At 39.2% G+C, this 23,982-nt stretch overlaps 1 protein-coding gene across 1 annotated transcript in view; it reads left to right on the top strand.

Moving 5' to 3' along the window:
* The first annotated feature begins 1,218 nt into the window (after positions 1 to 1,218).
* The window catches only part of AMMECR1 (AMMECR nuclear protein 1), a 116,603-nt gene continuing 93,839 nt past the window's right edge, over positions 1,219 to 23,982 (top strand). The window contains exon 1 of the mRNA XM_026014871.2: positions 1,219 to 1,763. Within this exon, the coding sequence (XP_025870656.1) occupies positions 1,294 to 1,763 (470 nt within the window). The 5' untranslated portion in view covers positions 1,219 to 1,293. The remainder of the gene's footprint in view (positions 1,764 to 23,982) is intronic.

Here is a 23,982-nt window from a genome sequence, read left to right as displayed (position 1 = left end):
CAAAAATCAATTAATTCTCTGATGTCTTCAAATCTACAGACACCTGCCTTTGTCTATATGTTTTGGTATGGTGTAGACACAACGCAAATAATTCACACTTTCTGTTTCTAACAGGCTAATTTCTATGAATGTAACACTTGATTTGTCTTAGGTGCCCAGAATGGGACTGACTCAATCACACGCCTCCTCATTCATTCAAGCATTCTTTGATTGAGAATTTTTTTAAATGAATACTAAGAGCTATCTAATTCTATACCTGAACAAAACCTTTGAATTTGTGACTAAGGATACTACTTGCCCTATTTACCTGTAAGATCTGTGCTGACTACAGATATATTTCTAATTGCTTTGCTCCGAAGCCAGCACACACACACACACACACACACAATAACCCACCGCAGCAAGTTCCAGAGCACGACCAACGTCTTTGAACTAGGGAGGTGTTGGTTAGGACTTTATTTTTTGCTTTCGAAAACATTTGCAAGGGGCTGGGAGGGAAAGGTGGGGGGCGGGGGGCGGGACAAGGGAGGAGTATATAGATTCAACCAGGCTTGAATGTTTGTCAATAAGGAAAGATTATTGCCCTTTACCATAATCTTGGAAGACCCCGGGTGCGTGCTTAGGTGGGTATTAAAGCGACCGCAGTGTGGCCATTTCCCCCGACTGGTTTGTACGCACTTTACAGGGGCGGTCTCAGGTGTGGAGCTCCAAGCACCTGCTTGCTCAGCTCCGGCAGTTCAGAAACCAGCGTATTTGAGGCCGGTGGCTCAGGTTTCACGTAACTCGGCTCAAGTGTCACTGACACTCTGTGTAGTGTGGGTCATCGAGCTGTGTGCTTTGGGACTCAGACACTTAACTTCGGACTTTCTTCTTTCTCTCCCTCCCGCAACTAGTTTTCCTTTCCCTTCTTCCTCCCCGGGCGTGCCCCCCTCCTTCCTTTGCTCCTACTCTCCGCTTTCGCGTTCTTGTTTCCTTGTCTTTCCTTTCGACAGAGCTTCCCGTCTTTCATCCATCCTCTGAGGGCCACGGGGCTCGAGGCTGCGGCTCCCAGGAGGCGCGAGTCCCGCGGGACAGGCGCTAGGTGCCAAGCGGCGAAAGCGCGGGGCGCGCGCCGAGCCGAGGGCGCGCGCGCGGCAGCCGTGTGGCCGGGCGGCCGGCCGGGTAGTGGCGCGCGCGCGCGCCCCGCGAGCCCCTGGCGCGCCCCCGGCGGCCGGGGCCGCAGCGTGCTCGCCCCCGCCGCCAGCTCGCCTCACTTATGGATCGGAAGCGCTGCGTGGGGGAGACTGTTCCAAGATGGCGGCGGGTTGCTGCGGGGTGAAGAAGCAGAAACTGTCCAGTTCGCCCCCCTCTGGCTCGGGTGGCGGTGGTGGCGCCTCCTCCTCCTCCCACTGCAGCGGAGAGAGCCAGTGCCGAGCTGGGGAGCTGGGACTAGGAGGCGCCGGCACGCGGCTCAACGGGCTGGGAGGTCTATCTGGAGGAGGTAGCGGCAGTGGCTGTACCCTCTCTCCCCCCCAGGGCTGCGGCGGCGGCGGCGGGGGGATTTCCCTGTCGCCACCTCCGAGCTGTGGAGTGGGGACCCTACTTTCTACCCCGGCCGCCGCCACCTCTTCCTCACCCTCCTTGTCCGCCGCCTCGTCCTCATCGCCCGGCTCCCGGAAGATGGTGGTGTCAGCGGAGATGTGCTGCTTTTGCTTCGATGTGCTCTACTGTCACCTGTACGGATACCAGCAGCCCCGGACCCCCCGGTTCACCAACGAGCCCTAGTGAGTACCGTGCCCTCCGCCACTCTCTCCCTTGCGCTCGGGATGGGGCTCAGAGTTGAAGCAAAGTACGAGTCCGCCTCCCGGGCGGCGGCTGCCCCTGCCCCTCTCTCTGCCCCAGTCCCCGGAGCCACTCGACCTAAGTAAGGGCACCCCGCGCTTTCTGCCCTCCGAGGCAAGCACCCCACACTTGGAGCAGGGTGTTCTTGCAAGAGATGGCTCGCTGGTTCCCAAAAGTGTTCGCTTTCTCTTTGCGATAACTTCGAAGAGTTTTGACCCTTCCCTTCTCGCCTTCGCCACCCCGCGTCCCCACCGCCCTTCTTTTGGGGAACCGGATTACTCTAGGTGTTGACCTCTCCTCACTTTGGTTTCCATTTACCCCACGTGAAAGCCCCGCCAGTATTCCCGCCCCGCGTACCTTGCGCAGGGAGAGTTACTATCCCACTGCAGGGTGAAAAATAGCAACTATCCAACTTCTGTGCTGCCTAAGTGATGGAACTTAGCTCCGGAGCTTATGAGGTTACCCATATTTTCCTTCGGGTTTCCTTCTGCCCTGGGGAAGGAGAAGGTTGGTTTTTGTTTTTGTTTTTGTTTTCGTTTTTTGAAAAAAGAAAAAAACCACACACATTTTCCCATTACTACCTATTTTTATCCAAACATACCCATTAAAATGTGTTTCTAGTGAAGCGCACCGCCAGTTCTCTCACATTTGAAGAGTGAGACCTTCCCCCCCACCCCTTAATTCCACCGTCTGGGTAACAGCTCATTCAAAAAGAGCTGTCCCCATAGAGCCACTGTCAGTTTGTACATAAAGCGTGTATTCGCTTTTGTGTCGATTTCACTTTCTAGAAATCTATGTTAGGCTTGACGATTTGAGAAATAGTTAATCCAACAGTAAGTGGGTAGGAATTTTTATGTTTTCTTTTGGCTTGTACTTTTAGTTATTTTACCCTTCAAGTGTGTGGTTGAAATTGTTTAAAATAGCACTGTTACAGCTAAAAGCAGGTTAATTCTAATCCCTGTCCATTTGGATGTGTGGGAGATGGGGCATATGGTTTTTTTTTTAATGTGTAAACTGAGTGTAAACTGACTTTTTGAGTTAAATGCTAGACAGAATGTAAAGCCCAAGGAAGGGCAGAATGACAAAGAGGGCAATTGTTTTTATTATGAGTACATTGCATCAACAACAACAAAAATAATGGAGGATAATTTCAGTGAAACTTATGCTGAGAACCATCAACCATTTTCCTTGCTAAGACGAGTGCCCCTTGTCCCCATATCATAAATACCTGAATTGATGTTCTTTTTAAACTGCTTCTTTTCATCTTGTGAGATTAGGTGATTAGACTACTATTAAATAAGTATAAACACTTCTGCCTAGACTAAAAATATTAAATTAATATGTAAAGTGGAAATTGCAATAAAGTGTCCTGGAAATTGTAAATTTGTATTGTTTGTTTTCTTTGGCTTTAATACTTTAAATGTATTTAATTTTGTATTTTTGCCACTCTTCTGTGATCTGTGCATTTTCGTTCAGACTTGGTTCATCTTTGGGCACTTATTCATAAAAAATGCATGAAAGAGCATCCAGACTGACACTTTGCCCAATAAATTAACTGTCTTTATAAATTTCATAGTTTTAATTGTAGGAGCTTAAATCCTAAACTCACACCTTGGCTTAGCCAATTTGTTTTTTGGTTAAGATGTCAGATTCATTTAAAAAAGTCTGCTATGTAAAAAAAAAAAAAATCTATGAAATATTTATTGGCTTGATTCACTTATTTGTGACTTTTCTGCCTTCTCTTGGATGTCTATGATATATTAAAGCCAGTTGTGGGATGATACATAGGTTGGCTCTGCAAAGTCATGGGACTGCAAAAATTCACTCCTGTTCAGTTACATGAGTTTGGCAAAGGCGATTTTACTATTCACGCTCCATTGCTCCAAAGCATATGAGAACACACTTTGAGGAGGTGCTATTTTCACACATTTTAAAGGGAGTTTGGGTTAACTGAATGACTATAACAAGAAGTTTAAAAGGAAAGTGAGCTTGACCAGTTCATACAGAAAATGCTTTTGAAAATGTCATCTTAACAGTGGCTACTTTGCACATGTGTTTAGGTATTGCTTGTCTTCGAATACCCCACCCACTGGATTTCTTTTCGGGGAATTAAACAGACCAAATATGACACATTTTTTACCACTAGGGATGTGTTGAAACGATGATGGAAGAATAACCATTATCATTTAGCAGGCCTTGAATATGTCATGTGTTCAACAAAACAACTTAGAAGAGACACCGAACATGACCAAGGGGAGAACGCATGTTTACTTAAGTGGAAAGAGGACTGCATCTTCTCTTCATTTATTTTAAAGTCTTTTTTGAGGTGTACTGTGGAAAATTCAAGAAAATGTCTTAAAAGCAGTGTTTGATCACGGGAGTAAAATAACTGTAATCACTTGACAGTGCCTTAGTAACCACCACACATTTTCTGTTTTACATACTACATATTTAATAGCTTTGTTTACTTATTAGTGGCTTTGTGCTGGAGAACATAAGCCATAAATAGACATATTTCTTTTTTTCCCCTGAGTTATTAGTGTCATGTCATTAGTGGCAGTGTTTCAGGTCTTGTCTCTTCCCCCCCGCCCTCCACCCCAACACCAGAAGACATGCTTTCAAGAGTTCAGATCCTCCTGTGTAAAAAGCACATCACTTTCATCCCTTCCCAGAACCTTTTCTGTCAAAATGTCTGTAACTAGTGAAATCTGCCTTTTACAGGGTCAAAAGTTCTAGATTGATCAGTCACTCTTCCATTTTGAATGGTTATTAGAAATTTCCTCTGTTTCAGGTTTGGGGAGAGGATTTCAATATATGAACAGGCTGTGTGGATACAAATTCTTTACTGTTGGCTGCTGTTTGTTGGAATACCTACCTCGTTGCACAGAGGTAGCAGTAGCTACAGCTTGGGAGGACAGTGAAAACTTGTTTAATGGAAGACCCCTAATATTCGTGTTAAAAGTTAGGCCTGCATTACTAAATCCTTGGTCTCAGTTGTATAGGCACATGTGCCTACAGAAATAAGGTTTAAGACATTTTAAAAATGACCGAGATGCATTTTACTATTCAAAATCAGAGCTCTTGGATTAATATGTGGGAACCCAGATAGCCATGTTACAAGAAAAACATTTGCTACTATAAAGGGATCCACTGTGCCAGGTGTGGAGGCAGTTAGACACCAGTGCAGCGGTTCTCAACTTGGGCCACACATTGGAACCACTGGGGAATTACTAAAAATGTGGAGACCTGGGTCACAACCTAAATATTCCGATTTAATTGGTCTTGGATGGGGCCTGGACATCAGGATTATTAAAAGCTCCTCAGGTGATTTTCAACGTGCAGCTGAGGCAGAGAACCGCTGGTCGTGCAGTATTCAGCTAGCCCTTTCTCCGGAGACTCAGATTAATTTGATCTGGGGTGGTGCCTGGGAACCCATATTTTATAAGCACCCTGGGTAATTTTGGTTAACAACCGGGTTCGGAAACCCTCGCAGTGTGGTCTGCAGAAGACCTGACCTAGGAGCTGCTGTGAAATGGAGGCTCTCAGGTCGCTCCTCAGACCTGTTGAATTCGAATCTGCATTTTAACAAGCTCCCCAGGTGATTCTTCTGCACATTAAAGTTTGAAGAGGAGTGGTTCTCCAACTTTAGAGTACATCATAATCTCCTGGAGTGCTTGTTAAAACACAAATTGCTGGGCCCCATTCCCAGAGTTTCTGATTCAGTCGGTCTGGGGTGGGGCCGTGAATTTGCATTTCTAACAAGCTCCCTGGTGATGCTGCCACAGTTCCCAGGACCACACGTTGAGACCCCTCCTGGGTTAGAGAGAGAAGTGAGGACCTCAGTAAAGTCATCCGGTAACTGTAAGGGAATGGCAGTTTTCCCTGCCAGTTTCCAGTGGAGAACTTCCTGTTTCCATGTCACCAGGCTTTGTCATGTTCTTTCTAACTTAGCACCGAGGAGATTGAATGGTGCCAAGATCCTAGTAAGAGTCCCAGGTTCTTGGGATGGTTTCAGTCTGAGGTGGGGGGAGGGGCGACTCTTGGAAACGGGTGGTATGATTTTAGGTCTTTTTTTTTCAGAAATGTTAAACACAAGGGGCATATTTTAGGAGTTAAAAGCAGCATAATATGGTCTCTTAAAGTTAGTTGTATTGATTTTGATAAGTAAATCTCCCTTCTGTTGCCATAAAAAATGCTTTGATGATTAGCTCACTAAATAACACGTTGTGATAAGATTTTAAAAGCTTTTCCTTACACTTACGCTTGCTGGATTGGATTTTAAAATTTCCCTGATTAACAAAGAAATATAAAAGGATCCTGCCAAGGCACTGGGATTGTTCAGTCTTATATCTTTAAGGCTTTATTGCATGTCATGTCCCATGAACTATTTGTTTTAATCTTCTTGCCACCTTTGAAGTTAATGCACTACTACATTTTGTATAGACCATGGCACATTAAAGATACTTTATTAACATCAATAATATGGTTTTCCATTGCAATGAATAAAATATAATTTAAAAAATCCACTCCTGGATATTCAGTTCTTGAGAGACTCCAGTCAGGTGTTTGAACAGTTAACTCTTTTCTTGTCTTGTCACAGTAGTCAAATTACTGTTTTCCAGCATGCTTGGGAGGAATTGGGTTGTTTTTGAAAGATGAAGCAGGCACTTTGTTTCACCAGAATGGTAGCAGTCCTATGACATGTTAGTTAAAAAGGTGATTTGAGAATGAAGGTTGGGTCAAAGTGATATTAATACAGCATTTAAACACAAGCTATTATATTTGAATTCTATCTTTTTTTAAATGAAGACTGATCAGAATAGTTCAAAGGTTTATCTGTCTATTGCAGATGATGCTATTATGCCACTACAGAGTTCCTCATCCATGCTAGCATAGTGGTCATAATGTATAGTTTTTCTTCTTCTTCAAGAAAAAACCCCAACACATATTGTCTGGAAAATTGTTGAGCATTTTTGAAGGTATTACATGGATTGTTTTTCAACAATGTTGATTTTCATTTGAAGGCAGTCTGGTGTCCTGTCTTTACTGAGAGAAAAGAAAGAAGGCACGCCCCCAGTTGTCATTTATGCTGTAAATACAGCCAGTGACTGAAATGGAAGGATGTAGGAATATAAATTACAAAATTATTTTTGTATTCATGCATAAAGGTGTATATAGGACAAAGTATATTTAGTTAAAAAGAAAAATTCAATGCTTATTTTACCTTCTCCCCCATATGGCCAAAGAGAATGATAATCTAGCTCATAATTTTGCTTGCTTATGAATTGTATTTGTGCTGCATTCAGGTCCCAGTTAGCGAGAGGCAACCAAGAAGGAATCTTTGCTGGGGGATCTCTCAGTCCAATGAGAAGAAAGACCACTACTGAGCAAGTGAAAATACTCTGTTAGCCCATATGCATGAGTAGGTTTTTTTTTCCTGTGTTTCTCAGAGAAATATTAGCATTCACATTGTTGTCTTTAGAAAACTGTACACTTTTTGTGATTGTATTTGTGTTAAAACACTACAACTTATTACCGCAAAGGATTATAATTTTGAAGTCAGTTATGTTTCCCATTTATAGACCATCTTACTTTCTGAGAATGTATATGTGTGAAACGCTAAAACCTTGCAATAAGATGGTCAAAGTTCCCTATTTCAATAGGCGTTATTCTGTTCTCTCAATGTCACACATGCTTGCCTGTTTTAAAACAGCACAATGACCAGGGCTTTTACATTTAAATTCTCTTCAATAGTCTTCCCCCCCACCCCGAACTTGTGTAATAATGTCTCTTTTTGATACTGTTCTGAATCAATTAAGCTTAGTGAGGACCAGCAGTAAAAGCCAGGGTCTGCCAAGAATGGACGTTCAATGTGTAAGCTGTCTTTCTGCAATCAGTAATTGGGCAGTTGCTCACAGGACACTGGAGATGGTGTGGGAAGCCAGTGGTTGTATAGGTGGAAAGAGCAGATTCCCCAACAGTAAACTTAGAGTTGAGCTTCTATAGTTACAGTGCTGCTAAGAGCAGAAATGAGCCACAAGTTTATGTAGTAGAAATAAAAGAGCCTGAAGGAAGAAGTATGGTGTAATAGTGCAGTTGGTTGGGTGGAGCATATTTTATGTTTGGTCCAACAATAAGTGGCATCTTTTCTATCTAGTGTGGGTGTATTTTCTACAGTTCTTAATGTATCATACTTTCAAACCTGCTCAACCTTAAAAATGTGAGTTTTGAAGAGCTGGGTGGAAATTATATGTCACTGGGGAAAAAAAAAAAAAACCCGTTATTCCTTTTAGCATATACATTATGCTGAGTTCCATGGTGGGAAACCAAAGAAGTCGTTCTATCCTCACAGAGCTTGCAGTCTTGTTCAAGGTATGACACAAACATCAAAGTCCCTTAAAATGCTGACAACGCACTATATATGTGATTGTAGATGAAGTTAAAAAGTAGAAAACAGTATGTCAGTGTGGTGATGCCGTGGAATAAAGGAGTGGTTAGGTAAAAGGCTTTTAGGAAGAGGATGGCTTTTGAGCCAATTATGAAATCGCAAAGGTACAGAAATTATTGGTGAAGAGTCTGGCATGACCAGTAGATCTTGAAGTCTTCCTGGTGTTTCTTGAACTCATTGCTCACCACCACACCCCTTGCCATAGCACTTGGGGATTTCCAGCAGCTGTCTTCAGCCAGCAACTTTCACCCCCAGCATTCTCCATACCACTCCCCTTCCTCTGGTCTCAAAGATCAGAAAACTTAAAGGAAATTATAAGTAGCTTTTTCTCTTGGGAACCTTCTGGGAAGGCTGGGTAAGAGATACTGGATCTGATTATATATAGTTTCCTGTGTGAGGAAGAGAACAGTATTGGCAGAAGACTCTTCCAGGACGTTAGATGACTTTGAAGGAGAATAATCTCATGGTAAGGGAAACCAGCTAGGCTTGAGGTTCCTAGGGTACTAGGAAGACTGACATTGGAAAAGTAGGAGAGGCACCCGAAGGGCAGAGTTAATGAATATAGGAATGTTGCAAAATCAAGAAGTGGAAGAAATTATCAACATACGGAGGGACTCGCACTCCAAGGCCAGGTTTTGTGTAGGAGTGGAAAGCTTGCAGCTCACCTGTTCCTTGGCTGCCATCCTTGCCTCTTCTTTTCTTGGCTCTGTGCCTAGCTATTCTTGTGCTCAGGAAAAGTTTGTTCAACAGCTCAGTTGGAATGGCTATGAAATTTGATCAGAAGTGTAAGAACCTTCCCTTTCCCCTCTTCATCTATTCCCAACTGTATCTAATTTGAGAGAAAGGAGAAGACACGTTGGTTTATAGAGTTCAGATCAAATATAAAGATAGATGAGATAGCTTTTGGGGGAGGACCTGAAATTAGCCGATTGCATGTAAGTAAAGAGGCATTGCAGAAAAAAAAGATTGACCAAATTCCCATTGCTAGGGAAAGTGAAGTTGGGGAGAGGCTTTGAATGTAATTCAGAGTTTACAAGCCTGAGGAACCAGGAGGATGGTGGTGCCACTATAAAGCATGGATGTGAAGGAATGGGAAGGAACACATAGTTGGTCAGATGCAGTTGGTTTCTTATTATGTGTTTTTCAAATGTCAGCAGTTATCAAACGTCATTTCTGTTTTAATTAACAGAACCACAGAGCAGTGAGAGAGCTGTTGTGACGATTTGGTCAGTCTCTTGAATCTCTCCAGCCACCTCCACCTCAGTTTTGACTTTGAATGTGTGGATGGGTAGAGATCAGTGGTAGTTTTCAGCTTTGTGTTGCTAGTAAAAATACCTGACAATATATTGGTCTTCCTAAGGTAACTTTATATATTATATATATTATATATCATCGATTTGTAAAGCAGTCAGCAATTCTCATATTTCTGTAGCGTATGTCATAGCACAGTGTTCAGCAAAATAGAACCTCATGGAGGGCCATCAAGAATTTGTAGTTTCAGACTGTGGATTAAAGGAAATTTCTGAAGGACTGGAAGTATTGCCTTTGTCCTCAGGCTTAGAAAATAAGGAATCAGGCTGGATCTACTTTGCAGCTTGGCTCACAAGGAAGGGTAGATGCTATCAATGGACAGGATCAGCCATATTGCTTTATGATCATTGCAATGTTCAGTGGATGGGCAAATATGAAATGTTCTACTTGAGTCCAGGCCTACTAATATTAGTTGTTTTTTTTTAAATAAGGTCTGTGATAGTCTTGATGATTCTTGCCTTTCCCCTATCTGTTTCATTTTACAGATAATCCACATTGTGACCCAAAGCCACATGCAATGCTGGGAGAGCACAGTTGACTGTATTATGCAATATCCTGCCAGAAGATGCTGACCAGCTCTCTAGTAATGGAAAGTAGTGAGATTAACAGCCTATGTAGATTGCCTTGCCATTCTGTATACTTTCTGTAAGCATATAACACACAATTCTAGTAAACATGTCTTATAGTGAGACTTTGGATTGCTGCAAGGTATTAACACCAAATTCTTTGCTTTGCTTCAGGCATTAGTGGGTCTTTGAGTCATTCTCATAGAATAGAATCTATGAAAAAATGGTTTTTGTGCTGTTAGCCTCCAGGTCCCACAGCACTGTGATGGCCTCAAAGAGATGCTTGTGTGCTAGTTACACTAGTGTGCTGCTTCTCTGTGACATTGTTATTGCTTATGTAGCCTAGCAACCATACAGGCATAGGTGGCCTGGTGTGCAAATAAGTCATATATAGCTGGTGAAACTTGGGCCTCAGTACACACCTCATTGTAGTAAGGGAAAATACCTTTTGTATCCTGATTTTGAACAACAGTGAGGTAAGTGTGTAGATGATGGGTGCTTTTTTACATCCTTCTCACATTATTATTTGTTAAGTGGAAGATGGTGCTGGTGATTTATTCACTAAAGGAAAGCGTCATGAAGTCTTCTGGCCTTTTTCTGTGTTAGAGTATTGCCCTCAATGCATTTTATGAAGTTTCCCATGATTAAAACAAACAACTCTCCACACTTTGGCACTACAACCCAAAAACTTGCCGCCGGCATAGCCAGGTGATTTTGTGGAATAGCTCTTTGATGTTAGGACTAGGTGCCAGGTAGTCAGTGATTAAAATTGTTCAGTTCATGGGTCCATATACCCCACACTCTTGTCAATTCAAAAAAAATCCTCATAAGAACAAATGGGAATGATACAGCTTCTATTTTTCTGACACTAATGAGATGATGTGTGGTTTGTGGTGTGTTTTACTCCACAAAGTCCTCTAATCATTGCCTTGTGTGGGAAATTGTTTTGCAGGATCCACTCTTTCATACTGTGAAAGCATTAGCTCTGTGAAGAAACAGTCACCTAGGGCTGAGGCAGGAATAGAGGGCACATGAGAGCCAGGGAGGGAGAAGAATGTGATGGTAGTCAAATGAGGTGAAGCCTGGATTCAGGTCAGAAAAAGGAGACTGAGTGCCTGGTCTGGAGTAGGCATATTTTACAGTGCAGAAACCTGAGTATCCCTCCTTTACAAGTGGCCGTGGCAGTCTTGTTTAAAAAAGTATATATTATTCCTCTCAGAAACAGATGCACAGCATAAAGTTTAGTTATACAAGAAGACTTGCCTATGCATCCCTTTAGTTCTTCCAAGAGACCATGTTGGAATGAGAATAAGGCCTCTGGGCAAGTTTGGGGGCCATAGGACAAGTAGTTTAAGTATACCCCAAACAGATAAATGTAACCAACTCTCTGATCATTATCCTTTCTTTGTTTCTTGACTTGTTTGTAAACATAGTTATAAATCCTCAAGTACTCAGATGTATCTCATTTTCAGGTGTGTTTATTGAGATAGTAATAGATGTAGGAGGTTTTGTTTATTTTTTATGTTTTTATTTTTAAAGATTTATTTATTTATTTATTCATGAGAGACACACAGAGAGAGGCAGAGACATAGGTAGAGGGAGAAGCAGACTCCCTGCAGGGAGCCTGATGCAGATCCCAGGACCCGGGGATCACACCCTGAGCTGAAGGCAAATGCTCAACCACTGAGCCACCCAGGTGCCCAAGGTTTCATTTATACAGCTTGCTCACAGCCATACTCCATAATAGAGATTATGGAACAGATAATGTTAAAGGATAGACCCCACAATAATTTCTGACTGCAGAATGCAGTCATAGGAAGGCATTCTATTGATCATACTCATGTCTTCTGTAGCTTTTCTCCAGTGTGTCTCAACAGGACCTACTATGGTCAATCTAATTTGTAAGTTATGTTCTCACAGATAACTGGACTGTCAGCCATTTTTAGTCAGTCAGTTTCTCTTCAATTGTACAGATGTATGCTGCTTTTAGAAAATAAATTGATTAATGTATTTATTCAGTGGTAAAAAAAAAAACACAGCATTTTTTTTTTTAGAGAGAGCAGAGATGGAGGGGCACAGGGAGAGAATCTAAAGCATTATCTTCAGATGTGTGGAGCTCAATCTCACAACCCTGAGGTCATGACCTGAGTCGAAATCAGGAGTCAGACACTTCACTGACTGTGTCACCCAGGCACCCCTTTTTCCAAAATTTTAAGTGTCTAGCACAATACTGATAACTGTCAGCACCAGGTTTAGCTTAGTTTTTCAAGGTATATGATAGTAGCTCTATCTAAAGCAACTAATGTTTCATAATAATTTTGGGAATCTTTAAAAAAATCTTTACAAACATACATTAAAGCTGCACAGAGCTTATTTACAAGAGAGCTTAATTTAGGCTTTGAAGTATCTATTTGTCCAAACTTACTGAAAACTATAAGTAAACTAGATTAAAGGCATCCGAGTCAGAAATCACCATTAAAAATGTTTCAAACTAGTAGCGTGTCAGTATTTGATATAGCATTTATCATTTACTTTATTAGTATACTTAATACTGCCTACCTGTATTTGAAAAGAACTGGATTTTCTAGCTTTCCTTTTAAGTTGTTATTCTCATCCTCTGTCTTTTAGGGCTTTCTAATGAATTTGCTAATAATATAAGGAAACGTCTTTGTTGGGAACTTTACCCTGGCTTACCCACTTTTAATGGTAGAACAATGAAGGAATTAAAGGTAGAACATTTGTTTTGACTGTTGAACCTGATACTTCTGAGGAAATGTGTTTCCTAGAGAGATGGAAAATTGGAAAACACCTTGCCTAATGGGCAATTATAAGTAAGGCCTTTTAAGTCCGTATGTGTATATATAAACCACTTTAGTTGAGCACTTCTTGGAATTGCTTATTTGCTTTAATGAAAAGCTCATATCTAAAGGTGGTTAATGGAGTACTCACTTTGGGAGCACATATACTCAGTGTGGTAGTGGAATCTGTGAAATAATAGATATGGTCAAGTCATGGGTCTTTAAAACTGTTTATTTACCTCATTGCACAACCTGTATGAGATTCTTTATCATTAGGAGAGGTACAGATATCTTTTAATATTGTCACTGAATTGTGGTGTATTAATTTGGATTTTGGAGCAGTTTCTAACTTCTTTCATTTAGAGATAGTTTTAGACAAGAAAGTAGAATTTCCACTATGATTATCCCTTTGTAGACATTTTAAAGTGAATATTTGTTTAAACTTCAAGATCTGTTTGCCAGCATTATATTAAGACAGTGTATCTTATATCAAAACCTGTCATGTACTAACAGTACTAACAGTTAGTGCTAGCAGTACTAGCTGCTCTTCATATTGTGAATTCTAACATTTCAGTTCAACAAGTAATATAGTGGTTGGGGGTGAGAGGTAGGTCTGTAATAGGTGTAAGCCATGCTTCCTGCCCTTAAAAAGCTTGCAGTCATATTGAGAAGACAAGATTCATGAAATGAGTAATGTAATCACATGATTTAATGGCTAATAATTGATGGAGACAATGAGGCCTGTGAGAGTTTGGACAAAAACTAATGTGGGCTGGGATTATACAGGAGGGCTCCACAGACAAAGTAGGATTCAGGCTGGGTAGACCTTTTGCAGAGGAATAAAGCATTCTAAACAGGGAAACAGCTTAAAGATACAGAGGTCAGAATGAGCATTATACGGTAGTCAGTAGATACCAATCAAAGGTATATTAAAGTTGGAGAGATTGTAGCAAGAAAGGGGACCCCGTGAGGAGACTGTTGCTATAATTCAAGCACTGGGAAATGAAGGTCCGCCAGTTGACAATTTTAAACTATTAATGACCTGTGAATTGCCTCTTTCTTGGTAAAATTTCCCTTTTGTCCAGTTAATTATGCCTCAGCAGCTCCTTTAATGTCATGAATGTCATGAAGCCTGGACAAGAGACTGGGAAATAACACAAGCAGGAGTCTGCTGTGTAGACAAAGTGCTTTCATTATCTATAGACATTCAGCATAAATCAGTTAGATTAACATTGGTTATATCACCCTTTGCCTGAGTGCCTTCTATGTTCCATGTTCTTTTTTCTTTCTTCTAAACCAGTGTCTCAGACATGAAGTTAAGAGAGTTGAATACCAACAAAGATTATGTAATTTAAAAAATAAACTACCCTAATTATTATGGAATTAAATGGCATTAAGCCACTTTTTTTCTCCTTAAATTAATGAAGGAATTTTGTTTGGATGTTACAAATGTAACTCATATAAGGTAGGTACTAGGAATTATAATTCTAGGAGAATTGTGTACTAATTATTGAATGATGTTATTTATTAAATTAGCTTCAACATCAATTAGTCTAATGGCTATGTTCCTCGGAGTTCTTAACAGGCCCTACTCAAGAATGCTACCACTCTAAAACACAAACTATATAAGCAAAATCTGTAAAGGTTTCATAGTATTATTTAGAAACAAAATTCTAAAATGATTTCCCGATTACAATAAAGCAGCATATTTTAATTTTATGTTGAACAACAATTACCCTTTGAAGAAGAAGGAGCAAATTCTTAGTCTTTTCCTTGCTGATTTGTCTTTAATTAAATAAAGAGGTAAGTTTCAAACCCCAAACTTCTTTTTCAGGGATCACTATAAAATTTCATTTCATTTCATTTCATTTCATTTCATTTCATTTCATTTCATTTCATTTCATTTCATTTCATTTCCTCTCTTCTTTTTTTCCCCAGAATATGTTTCAGAATACAAGAAAATTCTTTCCTGTTAGACTGATCTTTGACAGGATCTAGCCACATAACCATGAATGTTGTGCCAACGTACTCAGGAAGTAAAAAAACAACACTGGCACAGTGCTCATTAACAGTGTTCTCTGTGTAGTCAGTTTAGGTTTTTTTCTTTCTTTTTTTTTATAAGTAAATGAGCTCTCCCTCATGTCATAGACTTGAAACATGAATAATCTGTAATTTGAATTACATACTCCAGTGAGGTAAAGAAATACCAGATGTTAAAATAGTGGTAGTGAATATGTTTAAGTCCAAGCTTTTGAAGAAGAAACAGTTTGGTCTATGTCTGTGATCATGGACCCCTTCCACATAATAGGGTAGGAGGCCAAATGGAATCCAGTGGTTCTTAGGACAGACCACACAAAGGCCCGTGGTCACTCTCAATATGTTTGAAATCTTTGTTAACAAAGGTGAATACTCTCATCAAGGGAAGGAGAGGTGATTTTGTTTATACAGGGTTGAACCATTTAGAGGCCAATTTCACTTTCACAGGCTTCAAACAATAGGCATGTTACTTGGGCAGTGGCTTCCATAGTGTAGAGCACAATCAAGGCAAAAAAAAAAAAAAAAAGTCAGTGGTTTTCCGTTTTGGCGATGGTAAGAGAAAAAGCAAGTCCTATTTTAAAGTAAAAAATTGGGTGTGGGTCCAAAGGGTCCTGGTTCCTGTCTCCATTGACTATTCTTAGAACCTTTGCTGTGTTTATTTCAGTTCAGTCTAGAGAAATTCAGGTCAGTTTTTGCAGAAGAGGAGCATTTTAGTCTTGAAGCTTTCTTTCATTTCCATGAAGAGTGTAATTATTCACCATCCCATAGTAACCATTTATTAACCCTTTACTAACTTAATTAATTTGCAGCAAGAAGCAGGGTCACTGGTGCTGTCTTCTTCTTAAATTTGTTGTTAGATTTATTTGAATATTTTTGACCTCTTATCTCCCCCACCCCAAAACTAAAGGATATATCTAGAAATATCCTTCTCTTCTCCTTCCTCAACATAATTTGTCTTTGGAGCTTTGTCATTTTTGAAGACAGCAGTCTTGAATATCTGAAGACGTTGTAGCAACTGTATTAAATAATTTTTACCACTTAAATTCTAGCAGTGTTTTCCACTTTGCATTATCTAGAACGTTTACTGGTTCTACTAGTCTTCCAGTTTGGGGTGGTGGAGTGATGAGGACAGAGAGGTTGTAAATTCATGACTTCCAAATTTTTTCAAACAGCAGACTTAAATATCTAAAGTAGTGTGTTTAGCTGTACTGATTTTGAATTTGGGGCAGTGCTAGATCTCAAAGATTTCTAGAAGTTTTTCTAGGGAGGTTTTAAAGCAGAGAATGAGAGATGTTCTATTGTGTTTCTTCCTATGCCTTACCTGGAAGTGGGTATCTTTGTGTCTGTATGTGTGTAACTGATACTGTAAGATCTTTGTGGATTTATTTGATATTGTTTGTTATTTGGAAACTGACCTGGCTATATGTAGCTGTATACAGGGGAGACATGTGTTTATACTTCTCAAAGAGGTATGGCATAGGCTTTAATCACCTACTTCTCTTTTACTCTATGATTCCATTCATGCAGAATCTTGGAATACTAAGAAGGCTGTTTGGTACTACTTATTTTCTGCTGATTGGTTCTAAACTATAGATTCCCATCTGTTTAGATAAATGCTTCTCTCCTCATATTTCTACAGCCAGAAATTCTTAGTCTACTGCCTAAGAATGGATTTTAGAGGGTCAGCAACCATGATGAATCCTATATTTGGTGAAAAAAGGAATACCTTTATTTGTTTTTTTTTTTATGATAGAGAGAGAGAGAGGCAGAGACACAGGCAGAGGGAGAAGCAGGCTCCATGCACCGGGAGCCTGATGTGGGATTCGATCCCGGGTCTCCAGGATCGCGCCCTGGGCCAAAGGCAGGCGCCAAACCGCTGCACCACCCAGGGATCCCCTACCTTTATTTGTTTTTATGGAAATTCTTGATGTGTCTGTTCTCACATTAATATAATTTAGATGAAGGAATATAGATTTGAAGAAGCCTGACCTAAGGGATTTTAAGTTGTACTGAAAGCACAAATAATATCTTAGCATGTAATTTCCTTCATAACATATTTTATGGTAGACTTGTTTGTGTCATAGTTCTGAGTCAAAGCTGAATTCAACACATTAGTCTTTAACTTATCCAAAATTAATATCTTCTGGCTAAGAACCAACACAGCTTTATGACTCTTAAGACATTTCCTTATATTAATCACCAGCTGTAGAAATGTGCTTTATTTGGGGGGCTATTAAAAACATTTTTTTCACTTCCTGAGTTATTGCATAATTTGCAATGCAAAGAAAACATCGAAGCATAGTTGGACAGCAGGATAGACTTACTAATTTCTAATTTAGCAACTTATTCATACATATTAGCTTTAAAGTATACAAGATTCAGATTCTTCAAATTATTGTCTTAGCAAAATGAAAAATTATTTAATGAAGGACTTTAATGGTTGCTCATAAATTACTGAAATTGCAGATTTTAAGCTAATGAATTCTAAAGACAGTAGTGAAAATCTTCCATGTTATATACCCTTATTGTATGCTTATGCTGGTTTTTAAAAATATGTATGGAATAGGACAGTGAAATTCTGAATGATAGCTTCTTAATATCACTGAGACTATTTTTTATTTGAATGAGTGATTTCCTCTATATTAAGGATATGCTCAATTTAAATTGGTTTTCTCAGACAAGATTTTAATGGCTTTGTAATCACCTTTTTAAAATATTTCATTTATTTGGTTTTTTTTTTTTTTGAGAGAAAACAAGCATGGGGAGGGAGAGGGACAAGCAGATTCCACACTCAGTGCAGACCCTGACATGGGGCTTGATCTCAGGACCCTGAGATCATGACCTGAGCCAAAATCAAGAGTCAGATGCTCAGCCAACTGAGCCAACCAGGTGCTCTGCTTTGTAATCTCTCTCACAGTGTTTTAAACATTTCATGAGTGATTCTCAACATTTTTCTTCTTGCAACATGACTCTGTGCCCTGCAGCATGATCCCTAAACCCAGAGTTCTGTGTACAATTCCAGGTAGTACTTTAAGAGGGGCAGGTCAGTTATTTTGAAAGTATTATGTGTTTATTCTTATTCTTCTCCCCATTTTCCTTCTCCTCAAACACACACACATACAAAGGTATGAGCAGGTTGTTTTCATATCATATCTGCAACTAAATTCAGGACCCCCAGAACTATCCAAATGAAGAACCACTTATAATATTTTGACATCTCCCAATTTAGTATTAGGACAATGCTACCATTGAGGTCAAACTTTTTCATAACTTGTAATTCGGTTTGGCAACATTATAATGAATCATCAATTGTGTGTGGTAAGATAGTAAATGTCTTATTAAAATGAGTTTTTAAAATGTTTAGTCGGATTCTTCATAAAATTCAAGACTTAGAGCTAATAATCACCATCTACTCCATTTCATCTAAGAAAATACACTGAGACCTTTTCTTAGTGACTTTTCATCTGTTATGACTCTAGGCATTGAACTAGATGCTATGTTTTCAGTCCCACCATGCCTCAGATAAGTCCTAATTTCTCATGTTCTTTTATTTAAAACTAACATAATGTGAATCTTTAAAAAGAATTAATATTTAAAAAGTACTTGAAATGCAGCCAAATGTTAATAACAATAAATACCTCTTTATTGCATTTGTTATCAAAAAACACATTTATTTCCTTGTAGTCGCCAAAGGTAAAATGGAATGTAAATCTAGGCTGATCATATTTTCTCTCTTCTAAGTTTTATAGATGTTCATGAATACTTTAACCTAACAGTCAATGTGTAGATATCTTCAAGGATCCCACGTATTTTTCTGGGTCCTTTTAAGAGCTGAAGGTTATAGTCTTTTTAGAAGATCCCCATTTCAGAATGATTTTCAAACTCAAATAGAGAGTAAGATGATTTAATTAAGTAAATATTTCCAGAATATTAGAGTAAGAACCTTAGAAAATCTACTCTTCTATAAAAGCAGAATGGGCACTGGCTAAAATTTTCAAAGCCAGGTTTTTTAGAATTCTGGAAATTAACCAAAGATTTCCAACAACCCGAGCATTTACTCATTAAAAACAGGTGATTTTTCCATAAGAACAGTGAGCTTTGTTGTGTTTTAACTTACCCTAATCCTTTCTCCCTTTACCTGGTTCCACAAGGAAACCAGTAGCCTTGCAACCACAGTAGTTATGAAAACCAGTACCCACAGGAGGGGTCAAGCTCCCCAAATATTCCTGTCACCAAGAATCATCACTGTTTGACCTACCTGGAAGCTCCCTGGGAAAGCTCCATTCACAAGCCTTATCTCTATTTGACCTGATTCATCCCTGCTCAGTGAAAAGCATTGTCCTCGGGGTACTTGTTGAAAACAATCAAGGGCAATTATTTAACATTGCATCTGTCTGAGCTTGTGATACCAGAGGAAGGCAAAGAGGCTGGCCAGAAAACTTAAAAGGAGGATCTGGGGATAAGATGGGGGGCTTTAGCAAGCTCTAAGATATTCCTGGTTGTCTAGAAGGCCACACACATGTGTAGGGCTGTGTTTATGCCCAAGAAAGACTTATGGAGTCCCTATTTGCTCAACTGTGTCTGACCTTGAGAACCTGTGGAAGCAGGAAATGAAGGCCAAGGCAGAGCTATAAACTGCTAGAGCATTGAAAGCATACCCCAACACACACACACAGGGTTTCTTGACACGGGGTGGAAGATCTTCTGGTTCAAGATATTTTACAAAATCTCTTTCCAATCATTAGTTGACTCCTAAACTAACTGAGCAGAGACTTCATGTGGCCACACATGACAACAAATACAGACTTTACAGAATCAGTCCAGGAAAGTCACTAAACAAACAAATAACAAAAGAACAAACCTTGGGGAGGGATCTTCTTTTCAAACTTGCTATATTACATTATTTAAAATGTTTAATTTTCAACAAAAAATAAAATACAAAGACATGAGAAAGTATGACACATACAGGGAGATAAGCATAAGCAGTTAATAGAAAGAAACTGTACCTGAGGAAATCCAGATGTTGTGCTTACTAGTCAAAACTTTAAATGAGCTATTATAAATATATTAAAAGGAAATCATGCCTAAACAATTAAAAGAAAGTATGTGACTGTCTCATCAAATAAAGAATATCAGTAAAGAGATAGAAATTATTTTTAAAAGAACCAAATGGAAAATTTGGAGTTGAAAATTTCAGTAAACTGAAATGAAAAAGTTACTAAAGTGTTCAGCAGCAGATGTGAGTGGCAGAATTAAGAATCAGAAAACTTGACAATAGATTGAGATTATACTATCTAAGAAGAAAAAAAAGAAAAATCAGCAGACCCTAAGAGGCTTATGGGATACCATGAAGTATACCAACATACATATAATAGGAGTCCCAGAAGGAGAAGGTGGGGAAGCAGAGAGAATATTTGAAGGAAAAATGGCTGAAAATGTCCCAAATTTGTTAAACAAACAACATTGATCTGCAACATTCAGGAGCTCAACTGAAAGTAGGATAAACACATGAGGATTCACACCTAGACACATGATAGTCAGGTTGTTGAAAGACAAAAACAAAGAGAATCTTGAATGTAACAAGAACGAAGGGGGCAGCCCAGGTAGCTCAGCAGTTTAGCTCCGCCTTCAGTTCAGAGCATGATCTTGGAGACCTGGAATCGAGTTCCACATCCAGCTCCTTGCATGGAGCCTGCTTCCCCCTCTGCCTGTGTCTCTGCCTCTCTCTCTCTCTCTTTCTGTGTCTCTCATGAATAAATAAAATCTTTAAAAAAAAGAATGAAGGGATTCAACAAAGATGAGGGATCCTCAATAAAGATTAGCAGCTGATTTCTCATCAGAAACCATGGTGGACAGAAGTGTAGTGGGATGAAATATTCAAAGAGCTGAAATAAATGGGTTGTCAAGAATCCTATATCTAGCAAGACCATCCTTTATAAATAAAGGAAAAATTAGGACATTTCCAGATACTCAAAAACTGAATTTGTTGCTTACAGACCTGCTCTATAAGAAATACTAAAGGCAGTCCTTCAGGCTGAAATGAAAGGACTCTAGATAGTAACTTGAATGTACACAAATAAAGAGCACCCCTAAGGGTTACTACAAAGGTAAATATAAAAGGGTAAAGGTATCCTTGTTTGTAACTATTGTTCTCCTATCTGATTTAAAGGACAACTGAATGAAACAACAATTATAAAACTGTTGAGGGGCTTATCACAAACAAAGCGGTCATTTGAATGACAATGGTAGTTTAAAGGAGCAGGGTAGGGAACACAGCTATAGTGGAAGAGACATTTTAGAAACTATTGACATTGGTTGCTATTAATCTCAACTAGATTTTTGAAAGTTAGATGTTAATTATAACTCCCAAGGCAACCATTAAGAAAATGACTCAAACCAGAATAAAGAATTGGTAGTTAGCTTTAGAAATCTCTTTGCGATGACATGCTGGTTAGATTCTAGGAAGTGAGATTATAGATTAATTAAGATTTTCAAAGTTAAGTTTTATTTGAAAGGTTTTTTTTTTTTTTCATATACTGTAAATAGGTTGAACTGTATTGCCTACATAGAATAGTTTGGCCTCTTCCCAGATAAACTTTGATGAAATACTGAAAACACTTCATAATTATCAATTCTTAGAACAATCTCCTGAACTAAGTGCTCTTATCCAGTTCTTAAGATGTGAAAACTACAGTGCAGAGAATTTAAGCCTTGCTTGTTTCTTCTTGGTAGGATTTACAACATTATAAGAGTTGCAATACTCAAGCACTGGTTTTATAACATAGCCCTCCCCTCTCCTAAAAGTGGTTAATGGCACATATTTATCTTTTGGTATTTAAAGTTAATATGTTTAAGAATTTTATGACAACCCTTAAGGAACTGAAGACAAGTGAAAAATCTCTCCTTGGGCTTGCTTGCCTCTCTTCTAGAACTATTTCAAAGAGACCTTCAGTCTGATGTGCAGTGTCTGTCACAAAATGTGTATATCTATTGCTAGGAAAGTTGATTTTAGTTCAGATGGAGGTCTTAAGAGACTGCAGAAAATCTGTTCTTTTCTGAAATAAATATGGCATGTCAATAAAAAAAGTACCGTTTTTATAGAAATTTCTGAATTTTAGAAATGAGTCATTTGTCAATGTGTAGATTAAGTGCATCCTGAGAAAGTTAATATGAATCAATATTTCTGAAGAATTACTATGACCAAGGTGTTTTGGGAGATTCAAAGATAGATAAGATGTATTTCTTGCCCTTATTAAGGCTTATTATTAAGGACAAGTGTGAAGTATTGTAATATAAATTTTATATTACTGCTGACTTTAAAAATAATAATGAATTATAGAGTTTTAGTGTAACCTAACCTTTTGGAAACTGCATAACCTAACTTGCTAGTGAAATACAGAAACTGTTCTAAATGATAAATGCCATTATATCTTACATTATAATATTGGGAATTTGTTCCTATGAGGAAAAAATCGGCTCTAATTTTGATTTGCTTTCAGTTCTGTTTATTTGAGGAAGAGTAATGTGGCAGACAAAATGATTAAAAGCTCTGAACAGTTTTGAATGGGATCTTGAACCAGCTGCAAGTAGCATGAAACAAGAACTGCACTGCTTCTAGGAGCTGGCTGTCAGGATCAGGGATGTCCAGCAGACAAAGCAGGATTCCTTGTAAGTAGGAAGCTAGCTATTAAACCAGTGCTCTCAGAAGGGACTACCATCTTCTCTCTCAGCCGGGGGATCTTAGTCTCCTTCTTTAGCATTTGTTTACCACCTTTAAAGAGAGAGTAGCTTAGCAATTTTGTAGTGATGTTTCAGCTTAGCAGCAAGCTGTACCTAGTTGAGGAAGAGAGGATGAGGTTCTACTATATAGATTTAAAAAGGTGTGGTTTTACTTCCAGAAGTTCAGAGCAACCTCCTTAAGAATGAAGCTTGTTAGTTATGACACCATAATTTCTTTCTGTAATATACTTGTGAAAGTCTTTTATTGCCCTCACAACAAACCTACTTGTGCTATTTATTTTAAGCAAATTAATTCAGTTATAAACGAAAAGTTTTTTAAGTTAATTTTTAAATTGGAAAGTCTTAATTAAATGAACTGTCCAAAGACGATTGACCTAGATATTAGTTACTTTGGGAATAATGAGATAGATAAGGCATCCCTGCCCTTAAGAAGTTTATACTCTAGGGGTGCCTGGTGGCTCAGTCAGTTAAGCATCCAACTCCTGGACTCTTGATTTCAGATCAGGTCATGATCTCAGGGTTCTGAGATCTGTTTTTTTTTTAATTTTTTTATTTTTTTTATAGTGATTCAACAGTTGTATACATTACTCAGTGCTCATGACAAGTGTACTCTTAGAACCATATTGCTTCTTTTTAAAAAAGATTCATTTATTTATTAAGGGAGAGAGACTGTGTGTGTGTGTGGGTATGTGTGTGTATGTGTAAGCAAGGGAGGAGGCAGAAGGAGAGGGAGAGAAGCAGATTCCTCACTGGGTGGGAAGCACAACATGGTGCTCAATCCCAGGACTCTGAGATTATTATTATTATTATTGTTAAAAATTTTATATATATATTTAACAGAGAGGGAGAGCAAGTGCAAGCAGGTGGAGCGGCAGAGGGAGAGGGAGAAGCAGGCTCCCTCCAGAGCAGGGAGCCCAACATGGGGCTCGATCCCAGGACCTAAGATCATGACCTGAGCTGAAATCAAGAGCGGAGTGCTTAACTAACTGAGCCGCCCAGGCATCCTCACTTAAATAAAAATCTTAAAAAGAAGTTTATAGTCTAGTAAAAGAGCTGTTATGCACTGAGGTAACTAATACAAATGAGTAAACTCCTTATGGAAGGACAAATAAAGCCTACAGAAGTTAGGGAGTAATGAGCGTGGATGGAAGATTTTAGCTGACTGGAGTCATCTGGTTCACAGACACACAGATGTGAAAACCAAAAGGAACTTTACAGATCACCCATATTCCAACAAAAAGTCTTGCCTTTACTAGAATAA

The sequence above is a fragment of the Vulpes vulpes genome, chromosome X (assembly GCF_048418805.1).
Source record: "Vulpes vulpes isolate BD-2025 chromosome X, VulVul3, whole genome shotgun sequence".
Lineage (NCBI taxonomy): Eukaryota > Metazoa > Chordata > Mammalia > Carnivora > Canidae > Vulpes > Vulpes vulpes.
Note: the sequence above shows the minus strand (reverse complement) of the source record. Positions and strands in the feature narration are given on the sequence as shown.